The sequence below is a fragment of the Festucalex cinctus genome, chromosome 16 (assembly GCF_051991245.1).
Source record: "Festucalex cinctus isolate MCC-2025b chromosome 16, RoL_Fcin_1.0, whole genome shotgun sequence".
Taxonomy (NCBI): domain Eukaryota; kingdom Metazoa; phylum Chordata; class Actinopteri; order Syngnathiformes; family Syngnathidae; genus Festucalex; species Festucalex cinctus.
Genome location: NC_135426.1, coordinates 10,782,010 through 10,803,784, shown reverse-complemented (window position 1 = coordinate 10,803,784; position 21,775 = coordinate 10,782,010). Strand labels below are relative to the sequence as shown.

The window sequence follows — 21,775 nt, the reverse complement described above, 5'->3', positions numbered from 1 at the left end:
AATTATAAACCAATCTTAGCAAAGAGATGAAGAAAAAGAAACAAAAAATGTGTAAAATAGTAAATAATAATATAATAATAAATAAGTATAGTAAATATTTTAAAATGAAAAATAAATGTTTTAGATAAAATTAGGAAAGAAGTAAATAGGCAACTTTAAAAGAGAACAGAAGTGAGCATTCCGATGAGGCTGCACCCTTCTTACTTTTCATTTTGTGCCGTTTTCAGGCCAACCTGTTGTAAACATGCCATGGCAGCTGCTCACTGACGTAGTGCTTCACCATAAACCCTTGATGGCGAGTGAGCCTGATTGGTGAGTGGCCGTCCGTCAGCCTGGTTGTCGTCATCACGGCATTCATGAATTATACCGTTAAGTGAGCCGCTTTACGCCAAGCGCGCTTAACATTCATTTCATGTGAAACGGCACATTTACTTCTACGAGCGCTCGTATTAAATGTTTATGAGGGCCTCTGCGCGGCCGTATTTTTTATTATTATTATTATTTTTTGGCCTGTAATGATTATTCACAATGTTTATGCTTCCGTGCTGCTACATTTACATGCAATCACTTTTTAAATAAAAGGAAAAACCACCCAAAAAAAAAGAGGGCAAAATGGGTGACTTACAGTTTTTATTGAGCTTTTTAATCCAAGTGAGGAGACAAATGTGAGACAGAAAAGATGGCTCGCCCGCCAACGTCGGGTAGCTACAAATTGGAAACTTCACAGACGCAAAGAGAAGACTTAAGAAAGCCACCGCATGGCAAAATGTCGACGCAGTGCACGTTTTTACACTCCAAGACAAACTTGCCCTTTTTAACCGTCACTAAATTCACTGATGCAGACGTTTATCGCGGAAGGAACGTTTCTGTCATCACAAAAAATAAACATCAAATAAAGTTGAGCATTTGTCCTTGAAGAAAAGCAGTGATTGGAGGAGATGCCTCGGAATTATCAAATAGCACATGATGTGAGTGAAGATGTCGCTAGCATGCTTTGTTCCATGATATTCACAATTTAAAAAGGAAGAGTGAGCGTGTTTTTAGTTTTTTTTTTTTTTTTTTTTTTAAAAGTTTGAATTCATCTGTCCAGTCAGTCACTCTCCTCCTCCCACCCATATGTCCATGTTGGTCTTTGGAATGGCGTTGATTGGATGGTCATTTTTGTCGTTTGTGTGTTTTGTTTTTTTGTGGAAACTTTTTTTTCCCATGACGACGTTAGCGCCTGTAGCCAAATTCGTCGGCGTCGTCAGCACGGAAGTCTCCGTAGCGCCAAATGTTGAGCTGGTGAAAAACACACAAAAAAATCAACTTTCATTTGACCATTTCATAGCCCAGCAAACACCAGATTACAATATTTATTCTGCAGGAATTTGGAGAGGCACTAATGAGTGGTGCTTGGTTACTTCTGTATGTGAGCGTGTGTATACATTACATTTCTTTGGTTGGATTTTTCTTTTTTGGCCGCCAGAACTCACTCAGCTGTTAACATTGTGATTCATAGCTAATTAGCGCCTGTGCTAATTAGCGGCAGTTATTAGAAGAGGAATCAATGAGCCATTTGTAGTGTGCATGTTTTTTGTTTAAGTTCACCCCTCCCTATACAGTCTAGCATTCCCGCATTCAAAGACCGTGGGCGCCACGCCTCCAGGATAGCGCCAGGCGGCGACACTGAGACTTCACTTTGGAAATGAGCCCAAAAATGCACTTACGCTACAAAATGACAGCACGTTATAAGGCAGGTATTAGTCTGTTCATTCCAAGCACATTTAACACACTAGTTTACTGTTTTACTCTACTATAAAATAAATATATATGATTTTTAATTATTATTCTATTGTGTAATAAAATAAAAAAAATATGTTGAAAGTATTGATCTTTCCTCATTATTTGAGTACCTAAACATCTGAATAATAATCAACTATGATGATAATTTCATTTTTTTTTTTTAATAAATACTATTAATATATTTGGATGTCATTACCTATGAACATTCAATATTTTCAAGATTTTTATTTTTATTTATATTTATTTATTCATTTTTATTTATTTATTTATTTTTTATTTTTATTTAATATTCAGTATTTTTAATTTTTAATATCTTTGTTTTTAAAGTGTGTATGCCTGTATTTATTTACTACATGGAAATGACATTACAGGGAGGTTTTGGTTTTGACCCCACTCGCCAACATATTTTTTTAAATTGTGACATATTTAAATCACTTAAAAATACTTTTTTAAATCAGTATTTCAGTAAGGTGGGAGTTCCTAAGTATTTATTTGCTGTTTTTTTTTATATATTTTTTAAATTAATTTATTTTACTAATATTAATTTATTTTATTAATCTGTTAGTGTGTGTATAACGTAATCATGCGTGTCTTGTGATGGTGTGTCATCTTATGTCATGCTTGTTCCATTTCTACGTACAGCATGCACGATGTCTCAATATGGACCTGTGCAAACTGCTACCAACAACCCATACAGGAAACAAAACTATTTGGGTATGTGTGTGACAGTAATTAGCATCTTCATTTTGCCACAACTGGAAAGTAGATGCAAGCAAACAGGCTGGACTCACCCTGGCACTCTTGGCGGATTCTTGACTGTTCAGATATTCCTTGACCTGCGGGGGGACAAAAGCGAATCAATCACGAGTGTTTCCCAAATCTTCTCTTTAATGTTCAGAAATTGGGATTGGCAAAACATGTAGCATTAGTTGGCTCAATCAATGGAAACATGAGAGATTTCAGTTCATTCAAGAGAGATTCTCACATTCACACAAAGCCCTAAAGTGTCTTGTATGATTGATGATACAATTGGTCATTGCATGTGGTCCATTAACGATCAAATACTCGCATTACAACATTAGCTGTTGTCTACAACTGCGCCTTTAATGAGAGGGAGTCGGTTGCCGTTAGCGCTCTAACGGATTCGAGGTGCCCTCAAAAGGAGCCCGATACAAAAAACATTTAATTATTTTCTCTCTCTCTCTCTCTCTCTTTTTTTTTTAATAACTTCTGCATCTACACAAGGCACTCGGAATATTTCTAATTACGTGCGCGGCGAGAGCGTGGCGTTCCCGTGCCGATGCCGCCGTAACCGTTTAGCGTGAAAGGAATTGTTTGTGAGAGCGGGAATAAAAGAAGATAAAAAAGACGAAGTAGTGTGGAGCATATTGACTGCTTCTGCTAGAGCAGCCTTTTAGCCTCGCTCAATGAAGCGCTCATGAGTAATAGGGAGGAAAAAGAAAGGGTGGAGGGGGGTTAGCCTTTGAGCAGACGCGTCCTTTATCACGACGAGAAAGACTTGCAAAGAACGCAACACGCAACCACCGTTTGTTGTACTTAATGAGAACATTGAAAACACTGCAGTTCGAAGTTTGCTGTTTTATGGCGAGCCATCCAAAATTAACACGCTCAATACAATCAAATCCCTTGCAATTTAGCTTCACCCGTCACGCTGCTATACACTTCAAATTTGGTTGGACAAAACGTCAAGAAGGCATTTGTCTTTTAAGGAAATGGTCGAAATGAGGCTAAAATGGCCGCTTCAAACCAAAATGTCTGACCTCCCTTGTCTTTTTGTGCCTTCTTGAGACTTTTTGCGAGTCGACTCATGATACAAACATCAACCTAATTCCACTTCTGGAAGTGAAACTGGCTTTAGAGGTTTAATTTTTGAAAAAAAATGCAAAATGGCCGAAACCACCCAAAATGGCCACTTCAAATCAAGATGGCAGACTTCCTGTGTCTTTTTCTGCATGTGCTGTTGACTTTTTGGTGGCCGTATCCAATTCCTTCATAAGTGTGCTACTCATCCACTTGTGTGTATTTGTTTGTTTGTTGAGTGCGGATGACATATTTCCCGACTGAGAAGACCTGATTGGACAAACTATCCCCACAATGAAAGAATTCCTTCTCCTGCTTAATGGAGGCGTTGTACGTCTTATTATAGCAGCAGATGCGCTGGCATAGGCGCTGCACACTCGACACGGCGGAAACATCTGGCGCTCTTGTTCTCACACTCGAGTGTTGCGGCGGCTGCGCGAGTCATCCGTCAAAGCCGACGAAAAGAGATTTGCGAGGGGGGGGGGGGCGTTCGACGGGCCAGATGTCGCCGTAAAAGAAAAGAGCGACGCAAGCACAATGAGCGCTGATGATCCCATTGCCGTCTTTCTTGGCGATCCCATCCACCAATGTCGAGGACGGCCTTCGAGTTGCCAACAGCTCGGAGAACCCCGCGGCGGAGCCTTTTTCATTTTCAATGCGGTTCTAATGCAAGCAATATTGGGACGCTAAAGACGGGCCAATCTTGAAATGATGTACACGGGAAAGATTGGAAGTGCTTTTTTGTGGCCTTCAATTGCGGAGTCTCAGAGTTTTCAGCAAGTAGAGGAGTTAGCTCAACAATATTGTGCCTATAAGCGTGCCAACAAAAAACAAACTCAGGGGAAGGCTGGCGATTTATGACCAATAGCAGACAGAAAATGCATTCAGCTGAGGGGGCGATTGCAGAGTTATGTAGTGTCATGTACTGACAAAAATGCTCCCAACTTTACCGTGGCATACTAGACCGTCCCGTGCAAAAGACAATTCAAAGTAGGCTTTGAAAGCTGCCTTTTTCCTGTGACGATGACCTGTGTGAAAAGGTATCAACACAACACAACACAAGAACAACTTCTGTGACAGAAGTTGACCAGCAAATTACGTCTCGCAGAAACGTGAGCGAACTAGACTGTCACTTAGTGATAGATGGCATTCCTAAAGATGAATAGCGTGGATTATGTTGGAAAGACAATTCAAAGAAGATAGTTTAATTTTGATGAAACATCTGTCATAAGGACAATTGCCGGGTTATGAGATGTTGTGCATTCCCAAAACTGTTCCAACCTTTACAGGGAAAAATCGGAATGAAAATTTCAAGTACGGGAGTCAAAGCTGTCCTTTTCCTGAGTCACTGTTCTATGTGGGCAAAAAAGGTTGAAGTCAACTTGCAAATTACGTCTAAACTTTGTGGAAACATAACGAACTAGATTGAATCACTTAGCGGTACAGTATTGTTACGAAGGACGTGTAGAGTGGATTTTATCGGAAGGATAAACATTTTTGCAGAAACTGTGGCTAACTATGACATAATGCTTGATTTCTTTAGTACGTCAACAAGATTTCTTTAAAATTCTTAAGCCCCTCGACAAATGTCATGAAAACTTTTCGTACTTTTTGGACTCATGGAACAACTTGTCGGAGGTGCGATCATTCCTGCAAGGCGAGTGACAGATGCTGCAATCTTGAGCGAGCTCGCCAAGCTAGCTGTTCACCGAGCTGGCTGGCCGCTGTGTGCCGTGTCCAGGTGGCGTTCCGTTGAGTGACAAATCGGTGGCGGCTTTCTGACAGGTTGCGCGCGATCTGGTGCGTAGGATTCACCCCGCCCGCTTGAAAAACATCACAGCGGAAAGAAAAACACTATGCGAAAGCAGATTTTGTTAGTGACTAATCAAAGTCACGGCACTGGGAAGCCACTCGGCCGTGAAGGGAACAATGTCGCATGTCGGCCCTTGCTCATTAACAGCAATGATGATCCGACGCTTTGTGGCTTCCAGACACGAGCAGTCGATCTCCAACCAACCCCCACAAAAAATGCCACCACTATCTGGCTTTCCTATATTCTTTTCTTTGCTGCTCCCCATTGTCGTCGGTGTGTGTGTGTTACGATGCCTGTAGATGAAACGGTTTGGAGTTGGCATGTTGTCGGCGCTCCCTGCGAGAGGTCTGTCATTCAACATGGCAGCCGCATTAATACTGCAAGGCCTGCGGCGAGGATTTGGGGCAGCCTCCTCGGGCAAATACTTTGATATCAGCTGACCACAGCAATGTGTTCAAACCTCCATTTTAATAGGTAGACGAGCCACGCTGCCATTTTACATCACAAACAACTCCTGTGTGTTTTTTTTTCCCTTCTTTTTTTTTACTGTAGTGTTTGAGGTGCCCTGACGGGGCCTCGGTGTTCCTCCCAGCGAGGCTGTTGGGGGGGATCAGGCGCTCTGCTGGGAATGTGCCATGACAAGCCCACCAGCATGTGCTCACACGAAAGAGGAGTTGGGGAGGCGGGGTGGGGGCAAATGAGAGGGAACATTCTGGACTAGCAACACCCCCACCCCCCCACCTCAAGGGCACTGTAAAAATAAAAACAAATATGGAAGGCAGACATTTTATATACTGCTGTGTCCATTTGTTTTTTACTGCAAGGTCATGAAAATAAAGAAAGCTGTATGCCAGGAGTATCCAAACTATGACTGGGGGTCATTTGCATGAGTTTTTTGCACATCCGATGAAAGGATAAGTGCCCCCACATCCATCAAATTTTCACATTTACTATTCATTTTGGGGTGTTTGCATCTTCAATAACAATACAAGAAGTTACTGCTTGAGAAAAAACAAAAAACAAAATGTGAAGCCAACACATTGCTTTTGAAACGAGAGCTGTCAAAATTAATCGAATAATCGACAAGTAATCGATTATCAAATTAATCAACAACTACTTTAGTAATTGTTCTGAGCCATTTTTTAATTTAAAATTGTCAAAATCCTCTGATTTCAGCATATCAGCAGTTAACTGATTTCTGTCATCCTTCATGAAAGAATGATTATCTTCTGTGTTAAATCAAAATAAGACATTTGCAATCATCTGTTTTTACTATGGAAAACAATGATTGTACAATGACTAGTACAACCTTAATCCCCCCCCCCCCCCCTTTTTTTTTTAAATCACTATACAAATAAAGTACAAAATAAACACTAATCCAGTAATCAGGGAAGAAATGTTTTTGTAACACACTTTAATGCAAAACTAAAATGAGTCTGATCAGTCAATTAACCGATTGAATAAGCAATACATTAATTGATTCTAAAAATATTCTACAATGACAGCACTATATGACCCGCACCCCCCCTTGGGCAGAGCTTCGTGATGCTGCTTATGTTCATGTCGATTTGTCTGACCTCTTTGCAACGATAATCAACTTGTGTTACTTTGTCTTCAGTTATCACAACAGGTCATTTCTCCCCTACAACAGGCCCTCGGGAGAAAAAAAATTTGGACATTTTTAGGTGTGCATCCCTCTCAATCATGTGTGCTTAAGATAAGTTGCAAGGGTCAAGGGGGGGACATGTCTGAAGGGACTTTGGGGACACAGTGGGACTGTGCATGTGTGTGTGCGTGCAGTCAATATCAGGCAAGCAGAAAATGTCCATTAAAAGGCCCCCCGCATCTCTAACTCGAGCTTGTAAATTAGGTATTGAGCCATTGGTGGAAAGCGGTCATGCTGTCTGACATCCATGACGCTCAGTATCTGTGTGTGTTTGGTGACGGGTTGGGGGGAGTGGGGGTGGTCTTGATGGGCTGTGACAGGCACCAGGGTTGAACAGTGAGGGCAGCGACCTGAAAGCCTGTCAATTGGTGTTCCGGAAACAGCTAAAAGCCATTTATAGATGACATGGTGGGTGTCAGTTGGGAGGGGCGGCAGTAGCGACCATGAACCTTGAATTTAACAGAAAGGGCACAACTTTTTCACTAGGTTAGCCCAACATTCGGGTCAACAAGGAGGTTAAGTGCATGCCAAACCAACAGGTGGCGCTATAAGTCAGGCAAGTTTAGCCAATGAGAGGGGGCAACAAAGTCATGTCCGATAAAGGCACAAGAACAACAATGAAGAGCAATTGCACAAGTGGCCTATTTTTCAATAAAGTGTAATTGCTCATCCACTACAGTAGGTGGCAGTGTCCCTTCATTGTCAGAGAGTGAGCAAGATGTATTAGCTCCACTGCATAAGTGAACGTACAACAATTTCTGAGACAAATCAAACTACTTATAGAGGCAGTGGAGAGTTGGTTGGGGACGTGAAATATTTTTCTGTTCCTGGGGGTACGTCACAAAAAAAATAAATAAAAAAATGAAAAGCCCCACACTAAGGCATTTTAGCCAATCAAAGGCCCAAACATATTAATTTCCGGAAAATGATCCCTAACATAGATGGCAAAGAATAGATGTATTTACAAAGTTCAGATCTGAAAAGCTGTTTTCATGTCGACTGAAGGTCAGAATGAACAGAAAACAGTAAAGCCATTGACGCCAATGAGTATCTGGAACATTCTGCCATTTCAAACAAAATGAGGCAAAAAAATAAAAAAAAAATAGATTCCTTACACATACCAAAAGTTCCCATAACTCATTTGGGCAAAGTCAACCTGCCTTACAAAAAATATCCAAATTGCCATGCGACAAGCAGCAGATTCCAAGTGTGATTAATGGAATGCGGCATCCCTGGGGGCATCCTGGCGTATGTGCACCCCTTTTCCTCTCATTTCCTGTATGGATTGCACACGTATGCTTAACACTTCCCACCATCGCTCGCTCTCCCCGCTCAGTCATTCCGTCTTGCCACCGGCCATGACTGCAATTAGGCCGCGCCGGGACATCGGCGACATGCTGGGGACTCTTTGAGAATGACAGCGACGACCAAGTACAAGTCAGACAAATGGCGGATGTGTTCCACCCTTTCTGCCCTGTCAAAGCTATTCACGCGGATAACGGAATGCGAGGCTGAGTGTGAATGTGTGTTCCTTTTCCAAGGCACTACTTGCGAATGCTACATCGTTCTTAATGGTCATTCACACATTTGGTTGACTTGAATATTAATATGATCTACTGTATATGCATACATTGACTGTGGAATCTTCCCAATCAATGCGGCATGCCCCTTTTGTTCTACATGATTGATGATAACTGGCGCGTCTTTGTATTGGATTAGCAATTAGCAAGGAGAGAATCATTAGCTTGTAACGCTAATGAACTTTTGTTTGTGTTAGCAGCGGTCAACAGAGTCAAGAGATGGAATTTGTTATTTCGTTTACGAGGATCCAAAAGAAATTGCATGGCTGCTCAGTACAATATTATCAATAAAAGTAATTACATATAAAGTGGCATACACAAATAAAATTTAACCAAGCAGATGCTAACAGAAATAGCATGCGCTACGACTAGCAAGGGAACAACCAGGGAGGATTGCCAACAAATGGCACATTTTTACTGTTCATTATGCGTTTAATTTCCCTTTATTTTAGTTTGATTATCCAGTGTTTAACTTTTCTTTCGACTTATATTAAAATGTTACATTGGTGATGACTACTGTCTGTCCTTGTCTTGAAAATTAAAGGGCACTACATGTATCTTTCTATTCTTGCAGTGCCTCGTGTCGACAGTGCCAAGACAATTTAAGGATAGCTCAGTACATCCACTCTGCAAGAGTGAGTGGATTCATTATGTCTGTCTCAGGTCGAGTTAAAAAAGAAAAAGAAAAAAAAAAGGACAGATTTAACAACTACAGTTGCCAAGTTGACTTCACATATTCAAATTGTATAAAAGTTTCATTTCTCATTTGGCTTATGGAGTTTGGGTCACTGTTAGTTTTAGTTGAGAAAATCAATACACACGTAACACTTGGAATTTAATCTACAGGAACGAAACACCATTTTATAAATAAAAAGAGCAGCGGCCACTGGAATGAGCGGATCAATTATATGCACAACAAAGCTCCAAATCTACTAGATAATCACTAATGGTGATTATGGTGTCAATCAATAGCAATGTTGTTTTCAAAACTATAACATTTAATTAACTTACAGCACACACAGATGAATGAATTGAGAGAGGTTCCCCAAACTGGCTAACATATCTCGTTAATGTATATTAACACTTGGCAAGATTGTTTTTTATTTTGTTTATTTTTATTTTTTGTAGCACATTTGAATGTAAAGAGGTCAGTTGTGAGACTCTGGCGACCAAATTAGGCCATATCAGCTAGCTGTGATTATGATATTGATTGAGTACGGATTTTGTTTTCTGATAATTATTATTATCTGATTATTTCTGAGGGCAGCACAATGAACGGAGTGAGGTTCCCCAGGTTGCATGTCAATACAAAAGTCTTGCTAAATTGCTCACACATGCTGACATCACTAGGCTAGATTGATTTTTTTAAAAATTTTTTTAAGAGGTTGACCTCCCAGCCTCAGTAATGAAGCCAGATGATGAGTAGTAAGCTCTCATATCAAGCAGCTGGTGTTACAAGACGCAGCGTGTTGGGCACTGCGCTGCTGATGCACCAAAACAAGCAGAAGCGATCCAGGTGTAATGTGCGCTGCGTCAAACAGTGTGACCACGGCATAAAAAGCGAATAGCGTCCATCTGCTACGCGGCAGGTGCACAACAACGACGCATGCTGCGCGCCAGCTGCGGGCGGGATTCATCTTTACATTAGGATGGGCCGCATCTGCTATACAGTGAGTGAACGCTAATCACACGTGCGGGACACGAGTGCGATCAACTGTACATGCTTATCGCTGATTTTGTGGGACAGTGCCGCATTTATACGTTAATCCCGCCCGCGCTTTATGGGGTGTTGCACGTCAGGAACTGCCGGCCTGCCTACTAGGGCACGGGTCATTTCAGAAAAGGACTGTTTATCTTTGGTTTCCGGATTGCGTCTGACGCCTGAATACATATGGTGGACAAGCGGCGTTAACCTTGAGCGCAGCCGCGACTCGACTGGGAAGCAACGTTGGGGCGCGACGGCATAACGGCGGCCCATCTGTTACGCAATGTTTAGCAGGACGCATTACGACGTTGCCGCATTTCGGCTAATGAGTGAAGACGAGAGACAAATGACAAAAGTCACCCGAGATGAGTCTGGAGAGCGGCCGTCGGGAAACGTTAACTTGGATAGCGTGAAAAGCGACGCAATCATTTTAATGTACTGTAAGTCAGTTCTGTTGTAGAGTTGGATAGCACCAGTGTTAACACTACATTTTGCTTGTTTCACTTACCATATACTCTGCTTTAAGCCTACTTTATGTTCATAGCTTGGAATTATGCACTAGTTTTTACACAATTTTAAATGTGTATTTTTTAAATTTAATTATTATAAAACTATATTATGAAACCGAGAAATATTTTTTGGAGGGGTGGGGCTAGGGGTTGAACTATCCCATTACCCATTATTTGTGTTATTTTTCCTTACTGATCTCTTGTTCACATTCCCCCCACCCCCCTTCCCCAGAATTTTCTTTTTCATATCAATCATCTGTGTTGGGTGCTGGAGTCGGATCCCAAATGCAGACACAAATAAGATGATATCTATTTATTCACATTGCGAGGCAGAACGTGTGAGAGCTGTACACAGGAACAGTTGAGAAATAATCCGGCAAAACACACACAATTCTCAGACCCTTAAATAGACAGTCAATCAATCTCATTGGTTGTGGTGAGACATGTGAATACTAGTACTGACAAGGAATTCTCTGATTGGCTGTTGACTCCGTAATTACAGATAGTTCCTGACATCAACAAACATCATATAGCATAAAAGATCCTTGACATAATATAGTCCAGACAACATATAGCCAAAAACTAGTTGAAACTGGATGCTGTTACATCAATACCAAAACAGACACGTAACGGGTCGTGAACTCTGACGTACGGTCAAGAACTCTACTCAAACTTAACCCAGGCGTGACCCCAGACATGAGACAAGACCCAAACAATACTTCTGCATGACTTAAGTCATGACAATCTGGATCTTAAATTGTGGTCGGGCTCTTTTCAAATTTCCAGATTACTGTAGTGGCATGTTATCCTAATAGCCTGCAATTATTTTGAAAATAGCTGTCAAACTATCACCAAAAAAATAAATAAAAAATAATACCAATGAGATTGCTAAAGAGAAACAAAAATAAATAAATAAATAAAACCCAACCTTTTTTTGTTTGACAGCGTAGATTAGCAGTTATTCAGGTGGTGGTAATCCGCAAAGGTTGAAGGGATGCAACTAGACAGTTTTTTTTGTTGCCATGATGAAATTTAGCTATATTCTAATGCAAATTGTTGCATAACAGAAACAGAAACAGACATTTTTTTCTTGATAAAGGAAGAGACTCTAAATCTTTGCTTTGGTAGTTCCGTGTTTTTATAGCAAAAGAAGACAATATTCTGTGGACCTTGCACAATCAGTCAAAATCCAGGAAAACATCCGGGAGAAAAGTGGGTTGCTTCAGTGAAAATGGTTGCGAGAATGAGTTAAGCAGTATGGATGGTCAAGTCATATACATATTCTTTTGCCACTGGTATCACAGTCTGTCCAGGTCTACGAAGAAAGCATATCCGGCCAGCCCGAATCATAGCAACTGTAACGGTGAAATTACAGCAGGTTTTTGATGTTGTACCGGGAGCAGAGCAAATAAACAAACCTTATCAGAGGGATTTTATTAACTTTCTCTCTGGTGGGAGTCAGCCATGACCAGCGGGTGTTGTACATCATCTGCAGAATTGACTCGTGCTCCATTTAAAGCTTTCAAGTGGCATCATATTTTATTTTATTTTTTTGGCGGCGTACAAAATGAGCAAGATCTTTTTTTGAGCTGGGAAGCAGAATTATGAGCGGGGCGGCTTACTTGTAAGCACGTCAGCAACACTGCGGGGCTTGTTAAAGCTTTCTCTGGATGGGAATATGGTTGAGGGCAACCGAGGGGGGGGTGGTAGTGCAGACACTGACACAGAATACTATAGAGAAACCATTAGATGCAACCAAAACAAGTGGCTAAGCTTATTAGTCCGATTGCCGTCCTTTGTCTATCAAGTCAATTACCTCCCGACCACATCATGATCCTCGAGCGCTTCTTTAGAGCCAAGGGTTTGAAACACTGATGCAAAGGGTTTTAGTGAGGCACTTTCAGTTCACGTGGGAGCGATTACTCTCAGTCATAACCGTGTGCGTTTTTGAGCGTTTACGAGCAATTAAGACGTGGCGCAGATTTCCCCGCGAGCTCGCCCGTTTACAGTTTTAACTAAGAGGCAGAGTGATTGATATTGGCGGACAATTGCTGTCTGTAATTGCAGACATGTCAATTTTCTTTACCTGAATATACACGAGTGGGTCCAAGGGGGGAATTATCATAATGACCAGAGAAGTCAATGAGAGATGTGGCTGCGCTGTGAGGAAGTGGCGTGGATCGAACCGACAACACTTAAGAACTCAAGGGGCTGTTTGCTAATGCCAAACAGGGTGAACTCACACTAGGGCAACAAACAAGTGACCGACACACAGCCACACTATTAAAAATGTACGTCCAGAGACAATTAGCCAAGCAGTCTTGACAGTTCTGAATGATCAGGGCCACTTAGCACAATAAAAATAGACAGAGACAAAGTCAAAAGCTGAGCATGCAACACTGACCATCTTCTGCAGGTGCTTCTCCTTGCGGACGTCCACCATGACTAGGCCCTCCTTCACCAGGCCCAGGCCCACGTCATCCTTTGTGTCACCAAACTGGATGGTGACGTGCGGGCAGGTGGCGCCAGAGTACTCCACGTTGAGCAGGCACTGGCTGTTGTGGATGTCACGCACGACGCAGTCCACAACGTCGGCGCGGGCATCCTCCTACGGGGAACGGAGCAGTAAGCGTAAAAACACAAAAAGTACAACCAAAAATTGGACACGCCCTCGAAAATACACCTCGGCAAGAAGATCAAAGAACTTCTTTCACTTCATTTTAGTTTGAGCACATTTGAATGTATATTTGCTTGGCTCATCATGCTAACGAACCAATGATGGCTAAATGGACACACTAGAAAATCCATGTCATCGCCATTTTTAGCCCATCCATCTCCTCCCTCCCCTCCTGCCCCGGGTCTTGTCACCATGGCAACCGCCCTCCAGCGAACTGCCCTTGAGTGTGTTTGTGTGTGCGTGTGGGCAAGGGAAGGTTGTTCAAGAGGGGTCACATTCTGAATATGCACTCACTCAGACATTTGATTTAATGCAACAAAATGTGCTCCACTAAAGTGTGTGTGAATGTTTAAATAACAGCGTCAATCAAAATTGAGTCTTTGAGGTGTACCTAATCAAGGTGGGAAGAATTTATTTATTCATAGCAAAGTTGGTTGATTGCACTTTTACTCAAAATGACTTGTGAGACCCCGGGCCCCCGTAAGAGTTTTGGACACGTCTCCTGTTGTCCTGTTAGCAGATGTCCACCTCGACACATTGCAAATGTGGCCAAAAGTCATGTTTTTCTTTCATACATTTGGTTTGCTAATAAAGGGGAAAATTTCATGTAGCACATTTAATCACGCTGATTTAGTTCCTGTGTTCCTTAGTTTGTTTTAGATCAGAAAGAAATTCAAATTTCTAATAAAGTGTGTTTCCATTTACAAAATGTGAGTGTTTTTGCTGATTTGGTTACTAAACCAGTATGTAGAGGCTTTTTAGCACAAATGTTTATTCAGATATGACTGTTTACTTGTTCACAAAAACAAGAAAACAAAATGTAGAAGAAGACGTCAAGTTTATGACTTTAAAAAGTTGTTTTATTGGTTGAATGGTATGCTTGATTCTTTTTGACTCTGATTTTAGGTATGGGAATACAATTTCTCACTTCTCTCAACAGTGGAATGTCGCTAGCTCACTCAAATAGAAAGTGTCGGCATTAAAGCACTTCTCGATGCTTGATGCCACGGTCTAATGTTTTCATAACATTTAAAGTGCTCCAAGTGAAAAGCCTCTTAAAAGGCAAAATATCGCTGACTTTAATTACGAATTAATTAATTGACTTTTGTGGTTGTTGTGTAACCTTGAGTTCATTTAATTTATTTATGAACTCAGTGCGACATAAGAGAGACACGGCTTTGACAACGCACTTTTATTAAAAAAACCCCAAAAACAAACCAAAAATTGCCATGTATCACCTTTCTAAGCGATCTACTTTGGTAAGTGAACAGAATTGAGTGCAGCCTGTGGATAGAGTGAGCGTTGTTGTGGGAACAATGCCAGTGTCGCCGACTTTTCAAAAGGTGACTGCTTTAATTTTGTTCCAAACAACAGCTGGAGAGAAATGTTTATTTGCGGCGTGGCGCAAACTACCTGCAGCCAGCAAATGGCCGCCCGCCTAAGTGTGCGGTTTTGCGGAGGTGAGGCTCACACAAAAAGGTGAGCTGGCTTCTACTTGGCCAGACGAAAGCCTGCCAGCTTTCTGCGTGTGTGTGTTTGCAGTATAGGTGACGCCTGTGAGCGCAGCAACAGATGGGCCACTTCACCCTTCAGGAGGTACCCACTCTAGGGACGAGTGACAGCATGCTTCAACACACACGCACCAAGTGACCAAGCAGATTTTGGGACAAAAAAATAAATAAATAAATGTAAAATCAATAATAAATTATATATATATATATATATATATATATATATATATATATATATATATATTTATATATTTATATATATATATATATGGGAAAGGGATGATTGAACTGCAGCAAATTGGCTCTTACTATTATTGATTTTACTTATGTTCATTTTTGTCTTATGTATTATCCTTTAGGATTCATTTAGGTATAAATGAAGTGATAGTATATACCAGTAAAATGGTACATTATATAAAAATATACGTTATATGTGTAATTGAACATAAGTGATATTACAATATAGAAAAATAACGATAAAATGTGTAAAATGTACAAAATAATTTTCTTGTGTATAACATGTAAGAGTTCCTCCTAAAAAGCAACGTCGGCATTTTTGTGACTTACGTCCTGCGGCACCTGGATGTAGGCAAAGGTGTACTCTGTGGCCTGTGCTGGCAGCGTTCTGGTGCTGAAGGCGGGTGGGATGGTGGCGAGGCGGGTGGATGACACCGTTTCTCTCTGGGAACAACACATATTGATTGTGTTTATTATCGTCATTTGTGTCAAGCTTCCAATTTAGGCCGGATGTCAAGTGGGGGTGCGCAAGGCTTTGGCAGCTGCGTGACTGCAGTCAAGAAGCCGACAACACCAGTCAAGTGCACACCGAGACAATATGGCAGCCGTGACAATTAGCACTGATTGCTGTGATTAGGCTTCTGAATAAAGACGTTTCAATAATAAAGGAGGCAGGGCTGTGAAACTAACTTTTGTGGGGTGGGGGAATCCCCCCCCCCCAAAATGGAAATTTCATGTCGCAGATGATGGCAATTAGAGGATTCATGCTGTGTGCATTTTTTTTAGTCACTTGTAATTTGGTTGGCCTTGAAAACTGAATATTTACTAGTGATGTCTTTCTCTTGGATATAAACAGATTGAATCCTTTGGAATTTTCCATTCATGTGTGGCTCAGAGCACCTGGGAAAATTGCTTTACCACTCCCTGAGCTGATCAAATAAATAAACGCTTAAATGTTCTCTCGAGTGGGTGACTTGAACAAGATAAGGTAGCACAGTGGAGACAATTGTGACAAAAAGTCAGCGCCATTAAAAAGTGTGGCGCTCCTTTAACGAGACACGTATATTAGACTAATGTGATCAGTGCCCTCCAGAGTCGTGCGGAAGAACACCTTCAACATTTGCGACCAATCAGATTTATTGACGTCGTATTAGAGACTCGTAAATGTGCCTCTTTTGAACAAGGAAAAGGAGGGGGGAGACAAAAGCCCTTTGTTGGAGTGGATGGACGCAAGGTAATGGCCCAATGCATCGTGGGAATGAACAATACATGAGAGGAAGAAGTGCATTTGTTGTGTTCCTTTGGTCATGAATGACTAAGGCAAAAAGAACTACAATGCCAACACAGGGACCCGTATTTCAACGAGGAATTTTGGGCAAAATATAAAAGAGAACAATCTCAGAGTTCCAATAATATATTTGAGCCATGACACTACACACCTCACAACATTATAATAACTCATGACATCATTAGCACAGATATGAGGAAGATAGATACAGCATGCTGTGAGGAAGTTCTGTGTGAAAACAAGAGAAACTGTGAGAAACCTTTCACAGGTAATTATATTTTTGTGGGACTCCCCCTCCCCCGCCAAAAGGACATAACAAAAGCATTGAGAGAAAAAAAAAAAAGTCAACTTCATGACAAGTGTTTGAGAAACGAGCAAGTCACAATTGATTTTCAACGCCCATGCATTGCCTTTCATAATGGAAAGCCGCCCCTGCAACATGGCCACCACGTGGGTACAGCAGTTAGCCGGACTGCTGCGGCATGCTGGCGTCTATCTCTGATTATTGTGCCTTAAGCTACACAAATCAATGGCAACGCACAAATCACAGGCCAGTATTTTGGGGTTATAAAAAGTTCATGGGGAATGTTTATGGAAAATCCTATGGAATCTCACATCATCATGATGTCAAATTATTAAAATGAGAAAAATGAATTAATAATCAGCTTTATACTGCTACCAGTATGCTGGGATCATTTGTTGTGTACCTTTTATTCAATGAAAGTTTTGACCTACTTAACCATTACTTACCTCTATTGCTGTGAAACATCTGACTCATTTTGTCATGTGCTAAGTATATAATCCAAAGTTAAACATTGTTTCCCCATCATTGCTAAATGTATAATAGATAGCTCGCTACACATTGTTTTCCATCACTCACATTTCCATAGTCGATGTAGAAGACGTGCACTTTTGCCGGTGACTCCACTTTCTCCACTCGGGCTCTGTACCTGCAGGGCAAAAAGTTTGTCATTACTGCTTCCACAATTGCTTGTTTTCCACCTGTAGACAGCTCTCTGGTTTTCATGTTGGTACCACAACAACGCATACAAATGTCAACATGCAGCATCCATGTGTGTGGCTGTCAAGGCAGAGCTGACTGGAGCGGTGGCGGCGAGATCATCACATCAAGTGGGTGGCTGCGCTTACGAAATTACCAAGCAATGAGGTGAAAATTAAAAATCAGGTGTTCATGCGTCAACAAGGGAACGGAAGTAGAAATTGAAGCACAACTCTCTAATCAAGTCCCATTTTGATCCCGACACGTACCATTCACCATCAGCAAACTTGGCTATGCAGAGATCACCCCGGCGTGGAGCGTAGGCTCCTTCCACAGGGGGCTGGGCCGCAATCTCTGCTCTCATGTTTTCCATCAGACTCTCCAGCTGGCCTCCTAGTGGGGAACACACAATGACTGCTAAGAGAACCATTTCACGTTTTTACTAATCCCTGTCATCAAATACTTATATGCATTAATTATAATTTAAATTATTTGAGATAACACTATTGAATGCTCCATCATCTGAAAGTATTCTAAATCTGTGTGACATTATGTTACCTCAAGATTGAAAGTATTGATATTTAGTTTATGGGGGTGCATACCATTAAATTTATCCTGTACCCATTTGTGTTGTGTTATCAGGTCATTTATCAGGCCTGAGGGAAGATCTGGCCAGGAGGGTGTCCAGGATGTTATTAAGGGGCAAAGTCTGAAAATACCTTGGAACGAATCAGATTGGAACACTTAAGCTCCAAAACCACAACTACCAAGATGAAAATGATTCTGGAGTTTAAGGTCCCAGGAACACAGGAACAAAGGGCCTTGAAGGCCCCATCGTGCACAATCATTGAGGACCCCAGGCTGATTAATTTGGTACCATCCTTAACTGGCTGAACCCCACACCAGAGAATCAGAAAATGGCTGAAGGAATAGACTGTAGAGGTCTGGTTGTAATGAATGACTGCAGGTGCTTGCTTGGAAATTGTGTTTAGTCTGCAGAAGCACGATTGAAACAAGCTTGTTAGCCAAAGAGCGTCAATGTCACAAATACAGACATAATATTAAATAATTCCTGCAGGAAAACACGGCTGAGCCGCAAATGTAAACACATGACAACAGAAGCGTCAATCTTGCAATTACTCACTCCCACATTGCGTCTCTTAAATCTGCCAGGTTAATGCTATGCGGTCTCATTTCAATCCGCCCCCAAATAACCTTCGCAAATGCGATGTTTGTTTTTTAAGATGCACCGAGCGCGTTTGCTCAGGTCATTTGCAGCGGCCGCGCGTTGTCATTAACGCCTTGAGCGAGGAGCATAGGGTTATCTGTGCCGAGACAGGCGGGATGATTTCATTAACTGGGAGGATAGATGCCAAATGAGGGCTAAGCAATGATTGGGAGCCATTTTGGAGAGTGTGGCTACCTCCAAATTTTTGGAAAAGCCATCAATCCTTTTGATTTATTAGCCTAGCTAGCTAGACCAACTCTTTTGTGGTGAGAATATGTATGCATGGGCGCACGTCCGACATATTTTTTTCCATTTCGTGTCCAAAGAGAGGCGGAAAGAGAAGACATGAGCCTTGAGAGGGTGCTTGCTGATGGATAAATATGCAAACCCCTAATGGACGACGGTTCTATTTATGTAAATAATAAAGGCGGGGTGTGAGAAACACTGCAAGACATCTAGGTGGAGAACAAAATGGAAGACTCTGAACTCTCTTTTTGGCTCAAGTCACAAACAAACAAAAAAGAAGCAATATTTATGTATTTTTTGGGGGGGGGCACGCATCAGTGCCTCAACTCCCTACGTCAAATTCCGATTGCGTTAACAGTGTCTAACTCCACCTCGGGGCCATAAATAGCTGGAGCTTTGACCGCAGGCGCTAACGTGATTATTACAGCTGCGAGTGATGCAGTCAAAGGCCGCTGACAAGCGTCGCCACGGTTCGCCGCCTTTAACGAGCCGATTTACGACCCCTCGCGTGCTTCAACAGATTCACTCCGGCCACTTCCCAAGTCAAGTCCTGTCACGTCTACTCTCAACATAAATCCATCACAAGATAATCAGTTCAAGACATCCGTTTGGAAAACAAAACACGATTGGGGATCATCCAACGTCCTCTCTGCAGAACACAATATCAGATGCCCTTCTTTTGTTGAAGGGGAAAAATGTGCTAACTACAATTAGTGGTGAGTTAGATTTGTTTTTATGCCTATCTATCGAAATGTTTTTACGTGAAAAGTCCGTGGTGCCAAAATTGAAGCCCCGGTTGTTCAACCCATAAACAGAATTGCTCAGGGTTTCCCATAGAGTGCTCTGGTGTATCCTTTGGGTTGCACGAGCGCCGCCCCATCCCATCAACCGCTCGCTTGCTGTCGTAAAGAGCCTGCAGGCCAGGCGCCACACGGCCCGCATGATTCACACTAGCGCCTCCTACGTGTAAGCAGCTGTTCATCACCTAATGAAGCCCCCTGACCCTCCCTCAACCTCTTTCAGACAGATCACTCTTTGAAGCCTGGACCCGCTTCCCATTTTCTTAATCTCAACTCGGTTGATTTGGAATATCTCAGAGATTCATCACAGGGGGAGCATTTAAAATATTTTATTATAATAAAAAAAACAAAAAAAACAACATTTCAGCTTCCCATTTGAATCTATATATACTAGGGTTGAACCAATCATTGACAAGTTAAATTTACGAACCTGCAATTCATGTTTAAATCTTGAAATTGACTAATCACATTTTCACCATCTCATCTTCCAAGTTGCAGTTTCAACCACTGATTTTATTTGTTGTCTATGTTGTTATATGACACTGGTCTGTGGTGCAAGAAAGTTAAACACTGCTGTACTAAATAATGGCACCATTGTTCATACTCTAGTTGACTACCAAAAAAATAAAAAAACATCCTTTAACCCCTAATATATATATATATATATATATATATATATATATATATATATATATATATATATATATATATATATATATATATATATATATATATATATATAGCTCCATTTCTCATTCAAATGGCACATTTGGCAGGAAATTAACTCAGCAGGGACGTTAACAGATGCTTACAACTATTTAAACAATTTCTTTCAGTGTGCTGGCAATTTTAAACGTTTGCCTGATGTGCGTTATGTTTGCCATTTTTTTTAATCTGCCTTGAGCCAACGTTGCCCATCAAGCATTGATCATGTGATTGCTGCTAAGCTGATTTTGTAGCGCAGATTGTCAAGATTGAGCTTTATCCTCCTCAGCGGGCTGCTTGCTCCGTTAATTAGAGCACACTTGTTTTCTAAGTCAACATACACTCTCCTACATACTACTTGGCATCTTTGATAAACAGATGATGTGGCACCCAATATTCAGTCTGCGGACACATACGAACACTAAATACTTAATGGGCTATATTTAGCATGTTAAAAAAAAAAAAATAAAGAAAAAAAAAAAGAAAAAAAAAAAAGGTTGACAGTGGAGAAGTGGGGGTCGCTACTTCCTGGTTGCATGCGCCCGGAGTGTCCCGTGTCTTTGGAGTGCGCAAGGTCATTGAGATCTATGCGGGTCCCCCTCCTGAAAGTAATTACATATAGCCTACGGAGAGAGGCCAAATGCCGGGGGAAAAAAAAAAAAATCGGGGTGGTTGGAATGGCGCGATAGCCCTTTGAAGGGGAGATAATGTGTGTGGGAGGAAAGTGAGACAATGCCAGATAAATGAGTACATTAACAGATAAAGAGCCTTCCAATGAACTGATGATTAAGGAGCGCAATCACTCAAGCTTGCCGGTGATTTGGTGAAGAAGAAAAAAAAATGTTCCAAACGTGAAATTAATCACTTATCGAGTGCATGTAAAGATAGCCATGCATGAAGAACGCTGCACTTAAGAGTTATTAAAGAGGAATAATTAAAATGGGGGGAAAAGGGATGGGGGGTTGGGTGGCGGAGGTTTAAGAGCAGAGCTGGCACAACCCGCTGAGGGGATAAAATGATAATTTTCTGAATGTTTTCTGCCAGACGCTTCACAATCTAGGAAACTGAAAGCACTGAGGTTATTTGGTGGGTCCCCACAACTGTGAGGCCTTTTCAATTTCTTGATCATGACTGCATGTTCAATAGTGTGCACGGATGCAAACTGTAGTAACTCTGTAGCGTAGCCTATATTTATTTTTTTTTT

General features: G+C 41.4%; 1 protein-coding gene across 1 annotated transcript in view; it reads right to left on the bottom strand.

Moving 5' to 3' along the window:
• Positions 1 to 613: 613 nt before the first annotated feature.
• The window catches only part of snd1 (staphylococcal nuclease and tudor domain containing 1), a 132,756-nt gene continuing 111,594 nt past the window's right edge, over positions 614 to 21,775 (bottom strand). The window contains exons 19-24 of the mRNA XM_077500097.1: positions 17,862 to 17,985; positions 17,473 to 17,542; positions 15,635 to 15,748; positions 13,284 to 13,487; positions 2,577 to 2,621; positions 614 to 1,281 (exon numbers count right to left, since the gene is read on the bottom strand). Coding sequence (XP_077356223.1) covers positions 1,216 to 1,281; positions 2,577 to 2,621; positions 13,284 to 13,487; positions 15,635 to 15,748; positions 17,473 to 17,542; positions 17,862 to 17,985 — 623 coding nt within the window. The 3' untranslated portion in view covers positions 614 to 1,215. The remainder of the gene's footprint in view (positions 1,282 to 2,576; positions 2,622 to 13,283; positions 13,488 to 15,634; positions 15,749 to 17,472; positions 17,543 to 17,861; positions 17,986 to 21,775) is intronic.